This window comes from Littorina saxatilis, linkage group LG13 (assembly GCF_037325665.1).
Source record: "Littorina saxatilis isolate snail1 linkage group LG13, US_GU_Lsax_2.0, whole genome shotgun sequence".
Taxonomy (NCBI): domain Eukaryota; kingdom Metazoa; phylum Mollusca; class Gastropoda; order Littorinimorpha; family Littorinidae; genus Littorina; species Littorina saxatilis.
Window position 1 is genome coordinate 36476085 of NC_090257.1, and position 6304 is coordinate 36482388.

At 50.1% G+C, this 6304-nt stretch overlaps 1 protein-coding gene across 1 annotated transcript; it reads right to left on the bottom strand.

Moving 5' to 3' along the window:
• Window positions 1-1361: 1361 nt before the first annotated feature.
• On the bottom strand, window positions 1362-5794 carry LOC138946088 (uncharacterized). Its single transcript, XM_070317598.1, has 2 exons — window positions 5247-5794; window positions 1362-1732 (listed from the first exon to the last, which is right to left on the bottom strand). The coding sequence occupies exons 1-2, from the start codon at window positions 5616-5618 to the stop codon at window positions 1454-1456; spliced, it is 651 nt and encodes a 216-aa protein (XP_070173699.1). The 5' UTR covers window positions 5619-5794; the 3' UTR covers window positions 1362-1453.
• Between the last annotated feature and the right edge of the window lie 510 nt (window positions 5795-6304).

The following is a 6304-nucleotide window of genomic DNA, read 5'->3' on the forward strand; positions in this document are numbered from 1 at the left end:
CTAGTGATTCACACACTCTTTTCTCCCCCTCCATCTTTACCCCCTCTCCAACCACCCCCACCTCCTAGTGATTCACCCACACTCTTTTCTCCCCCTCCATCTTTCCCCTCTCCAGCCACCCCCACCTCCTGGTGATTCACACACTCTTTTCTCCCCCTCCATCTTTACCCCCTCTCCAGCCACCCCCACCTCCTAATGATTCACCCACACTCTTTTCTCCCCCTCCATCTTTACCCCCTCTCCAGCCACCCCCACCTCCTAGTGATTCACACACTCTTTTCTCCCCCTCCATCTTTACCCCCTCTCCAGCCACCCCCATCTCCTGGTGATTCACACACACACTCTTTTCTCCCCCTCCATCTTTACCCCCTCTCCAGCCACCCCCACCTCCTGGTGATTCACACACACACTCTTTTCTCCCCCTCCATCTTTACCCCCTCTCCAGCCACCCCCACCTCCTGGTGATTCACACACACTCTTTTCTCCCCCTCCATCTTTACCCCCTCTCCAGCCACCCCCACCTCCTGGTGATTCACACATACACTCTTTTCTCCCCCTCCATCTTTACCCCCTCTCCAGCCACCCCCACCTCCTGGTGATTCACACACACTCTTTTCTCCCCCTCCATCTTTACCCCCTCTCCAGCCACCCCCACCTCCTGGTGATTCACACACACTCTTTTCTCCCCCTCCATCTTTACCCCCTCTCCAGCCACCCCCACCTCCTGGTGATTCACACACACTCTTTTCTCCCCCTCCATCTTTACCCCCTCTCCAGCCACCCCCACCTCCTGGTGATTCACACACACTCTTTTCTCCCCCTCCATCTTTACCCCCTCTCCAGCCACCCCCACCTCCTAGTGATTCACCCACACTCTCTTTTCTCCCCCTCCATCTTTCCTCCTCTCTCCAGCCACCCCCACCTCCTAGTGATTCACACACTCTTTCCTCCCCCTCCATCTTTACCCCCTCTCCAGCCACCCCCACCTCCTAGTGATTCACACACACTCTTTTCTCCCCCTCCATCTTTCCCCTCTCCAGACACCCCCACCTCCTGGTGATTCACACACTCTCTTTTTTCACCCCCTTCATCTTCAACCCTCTCGAGCCACCCCCACCTCCTAGTGATTCACACACACTATTTTCTCCCCCTCCAGCCACCCCCACCTCCTAGTGATTCACACACACTCTTTTCTCCTCCTCCATCTTTTCCCCCTCTCCAGCAACCCCCACCTCCTAGTGATTCACACACACTCTTTTTTCACCCCCTCCACCTTCCACCCTCTCGAGCCACCCCCACCTCCTAGTGATTCACACACACTCTCTTTTTTCCCCCTCCATCTTTCCCCCCTCTCGAGCCACGCCACCCCCTATTGATTCATACACACACACACACACACACACACGCTCCCCCCATCGTTAACTCAACTCCTCTCCGCCTCAGCCTTCTCTCGCTAGTGGATGCATGTGGACTTTACGAGCAGAGGGGCGATGTGCAGCGCATCCTGCTCGGGCTCCTCCCTGGGGACGGAGGAGGTTATGTCCATGCCAGTGGACCCCGACGTTCCGTACCCTGTGGTCCCGCTGCCTCCAGTGCCTGCACTGCCTACAGCGCTCTCCCTCATGATCCAGGCGCTACCCCCCTCCTCCGTGGCAAGCTCTGGCGTGGCCTCGATCACCGCCAGCTCTTTTGGGTCTGGGCTCATCTTCGAATTTGGGTCGGTGGTGTCCGTCTGACCGCCCGGGGAAGAAGGGACATAGGTGAGGTAAGGTGACGTTTTAAGTGAAGGGTAGTAAGATGATATATGATAGAGGTAAGGTGAGGTGAGGTTGTAGGTGACTTCTATGTAAGGTGACGTGAGATGATGATAGATGTTATATGAAGTCTTATATCGCGCGCGTATCTCCAGACTCGGACCCAAGGCGCAGGGATTTATTTATGCCGTGTGAGATGGAATTTTTTACACAATACAACACGCATTCACATCGACCAGCAGATAGCAGCCATTTCGGCGCATATCCTACTCTTCCCGGCCTATTATTCCAAGTCACACGGGTATTTTGATGGACATTTTTTTTATCTATGCCTATACAATTTTGCCAGGAAAGACCCTTTTGTCAATCGTGGGATCTTTAACGTGCACACCCCAATGTAGTGTACACGAAGGGACCTCGGTTTTTCGTCTCATCCGAAAGACTAGCACTTGAACCCACCACCTAGGTTAGGAAAGGGGGGAGAAAATTGCTAACGCCCTGACCCAGGGTCGAACTCGCAACCTCTCGCTTCCGAGCGCAAGTGCGTTACCACTCGGCCACCCAGTCCAGATAGAGGTAAGGTGAGGTGAGGTTTTAGGTGAATGGTAGTAATGTAAGGTGACGTGAGATGATGATAGAGGTAAGGTGAGGTGAGGTTTTAGGTGAATGGTAGTAATGTAAGGTGACGTGAGATGATGGTAGGGGTAAGGTGAGGTGAGGTTTTAGGTGAAGGGGTAAAAATGTAAGGTGACGTGAGATGATGATAGGGGTAAGGTGAGGTGAGGTTTTAGGTGAATGGTAGTAATGTAAGGTGACTTGAGTTAAGGCAGTGCAGTGTAATGTGAGATGATGATAGAGGTGAGGTCAATCAATCAATCAATATGAAGCTTATATAGCGTGGGTACAGTTCTAAGCGCTTGTCGAAGAGTTGTCAACACAGGACTAACAAAGAAACTAACATCTTCAGACGGACACGAACCCTATCACACACTAGCAAACCCTGGTAAACATACAACAAACAACTGTTTAACAACAATTTACACATCAATAGCTAGGTCCAAACAAAATAATATTAAGCACAAAGAAAACACCTCTCACAGAGCACAGCACAAGAATGTCTTTTGGGGCACAACGCATCACGTCGAGCATGAAAGTCGCAGCCAGCTACGGGAAGAACAACTGAGTCTTCAACCTACTCTTGAACGCGTCAAGAGAGGGGCTCTGGCGAAGCTCAAGCGGCAGGGAGTTCCAGACGGAGGGGCCCGCGGAGGGAAATGCACGCTGACCAGCAGATGCGAGTTTCGAGCGAGGGATGTGGAGGCGGAGAGGGTCAGCAGCAGAACGAAGGGGACGGTAGGAGGGCTGGGTGTACAGGTCCAGGGAGGATTGAAGGTACTCGGGAGCAGAGTCGTTGAGATACTTGTAGACCAGAGTGGACAGTTTGTAGGAGATTCGGGTGTTGACAGGGAGGTGAGGTGAGGTTTTAGGTGAAGGGGAGTGTATGGTAAGATGAGATAAGGCAGTGTAAGGTGAGATGATGATAGGTGAGGTAGGGTGGGGTGAGGTTTTAGGTGAAGGGTAGTAATGTAAAGTTATTGGAGTGGGGTGGGTGTGGGTGTGGGTTGGGGGGGAAGGAGGAAAATGACGTGAGGCAAGGCAGTGTAACGTGAGATGACGATAGGTGAGGTAAGATGAAGTGAGGTGTAATCGGATGTATGTTGGGGTGAGCTGTAAGGTAAAGGGAAGGGTTAGTTAAGGTGAGATAAGGCAGTGTAAGTGAGATGATGGCAAGATGAGGTGAGGTGAGATGTGATCGGATGTATGGTGAGGTGAGTTGTAAGGTAGGCGAGGCGAGGTGAGGTTGTACGTGAAGGGAAGAGTAAGGTAAGGTGAAGTAAGACAGTGTAAAGAGAGATGATGATAGGTAAGGTAAGGTGATGTGAGGTGTAGTCTGAGGTATGGAGATGTGAATTGTAAGGTAAGGTGATGTGAGGTGTATATCTGAGGTATGGAGATGTAGGTGAGGTGAGGTGTAAGGTGAGAAGAGGTATGAATGAGCTGTACAGTGGGGTGAGGTGAAGATTTAATCTGAGGAATGGTAAGGTGAGTTGTAGGGTGAGGTGAGGTGTAATTGGGCGAGTTGAAATGAGGTGAGGTGAGGTGTAATTGGGCGAGTTGAAATGAGGTGAGGTGAGGTGTAATTGGGCGAGTTGAAATGAGGTGAGGTGAGGTGTAATTGGGCGAGTTGAAATGAGGTGAGGTGAGGTGTAATTGGGCGAGTTGAAATGAGGTGAGGTGAGGTGTAATTGGGCGAGTTGAAATGAGGTGAGGTGAGGTGTAATTGGGCGAGTTGAAATGAGGTGAGGTGAGGTGTAATTGGGCGAGTTGAAATGAGGTGAGGTGAGGTGTAATTGGGCAAGTTGAAATGAGGTGAGGTGAGGTGTAATTGGGCGAGTTGAAATGAGGTGAGGTGAGGTGTAATTGGGCGAGTTGAAATGAGGTGAGGTGAGGTGTAATTGGGCGAGTTGAAATGAGGTGAGGTGAGGTGTAATTGGGCGAGTTGAAATGAGGTGAGGTGAGGTGTAATTGGGCGAGTTGAAATGAGGTGAGGTGTAATTGGGCGAGTTGAAATGAGGTGAGGTGAGGTGTACGGAGGGATGAGAAAAGATGATGAGTTATCTGACGTATGACGAGGTGAGTTGTAAGGTGAGGTGAGTGGTAAGCTGGGGTGAGGTAATTTGAGGTTAGGTAAGGTGAGGAGTAATCTGAGGTATTGTGTGGTCAGGTGAACGATGGGGTGAGCTGAAAGGTGAAGTGAGTTGTAAGGTGAAGTGAGTTTTAAGGTGGGGTGAGGTCAGGTAAGGTGAGGAGTAATCTGAGGTATTGTGTGGTCAGGTGAACGATGGGGTGAGCCGTAAGGTGAAGTGAGTTGTAAGGTGAAGTTGAGGTAAACTGAGGTGTGGGAGGTGATGTGAGGTGAAGCGAGGCAAGGTGAGGTACGTTAAGATACTAAGGTTAGGTAAAATGAAATACAGTGAGGTGAGGTGAGGTGAGGTGAAGGTGTATGGTAGATTAGGCAAGGCAAGGCAATCTAAAGTAAGGTAGGGTAAGGTAAGGACAGAATTTCTTCTCCCTTGAGTTCTCCCTAGGACTTACTGAGAAGAAGTCCTACCAATCTGTTGCCAACTATGAATAAAAGAAGACAAACTAGCAAACAAGTGTGCACTGTGTGTGTGTGTGTGTGTGTGTGTGTGTGTGCACTGTGTGTGTGTGTGTGTGTGTGTGTGTGTGTGTGTGTGTGTGTGTGCACTGTGTGTGTGTGTGTGTGTGTGTGTGTGCGTGTGTGTGTGTGTGTGTGTGCGTGTGTGCGTGCGTGTGTGTGTGAGTGTGTGCACAAGCGCAAGTGGATACGACTGCGTGTTCGCGTCAGTGTTAGAGTGCCTGCGTGCAATTGTGTGTGTGTGTGTGTGCTTGTGCAAAATGCCCGCTGACCTTCGACCAATAAACAAGGGTGCCGGCGAAGGTGCAGGCTACCACGATGATGCTGATTGAAAACAGAGTGATCCCCAGTACGCGCCAGTTTCGCTTCTCTCTGTAGCTGTTATCCTCGTTCCGCATGCATACATCGTCGCATAGCACGTCTGTGCCATTTACCGTCGATTTGGCACACGCACACTCGTCTTTACTGACCGAGTTGGTGCATTTCTTACATTCTTCGCAGCCTTTGATTTCACGGTAACAGGTCTGATAGTTGAGAGCCGCCTTTTCATCACATAGAGCAACGACCAGGAGCATACTCAGGAGGAGAAGAGACGTGAGGGCCTTGCGGCGAAAAGGGGACCTCAAACTCAGCGCAACAGGCATCTTGGCAGAATATGGAAGGAGTTCCTGGGTGAAAGTGAAAGTCGGCCCAGTTGTGGTTGTTACCGTGGCGGTAAGATCCTTCAACCGGAGCTGACGTTTGCTTTACAACCGAACGCGGCTGTCCCAAAGGGAAGGTGTCATCTTCTTTCTGTCTTCCCCCATTTCTAGTTGTCTGACGCAAGGGTTTAATGACGTCATTTGGCGTCTTGCAGTTTTTGAATGACGTGCTTTTTTTCCGTGGTTGCTTTGGAACTGATGAGTTTCTTGATCTCGGATATCTCCGCGTTCGAGACCATAGATGTCAAGGGATATCTATGTTCGAGACATAATGCTGCGTCGCCCAAAACAAATAACGGTTTTGGGTGTGACGAAAAAAAGAACAGGGCCGGAGTGCTATGTAAATTATGAGCAGTTCTTCCACACGTACACCCATTACAAAAATATGACACTTCCAGCATGCATGTTTCCGCATATTGAGGCAGAATTTTTTGTTTTGGCAAATCGGCGTTGCAGTTCCGGAGCAAATGATCAACATTGCTTTGCGAATTTACGTTCAAACGTGTTTTTCCCACAATATAACAATGCACAGCTCGAAAATATGGCCAAGAACTAATCTATGGTACTTCGAAGAAAGAAGAATAACAACATTTTTGTCCAATACGACTTAGGGGAAGGGTTCCTAATAT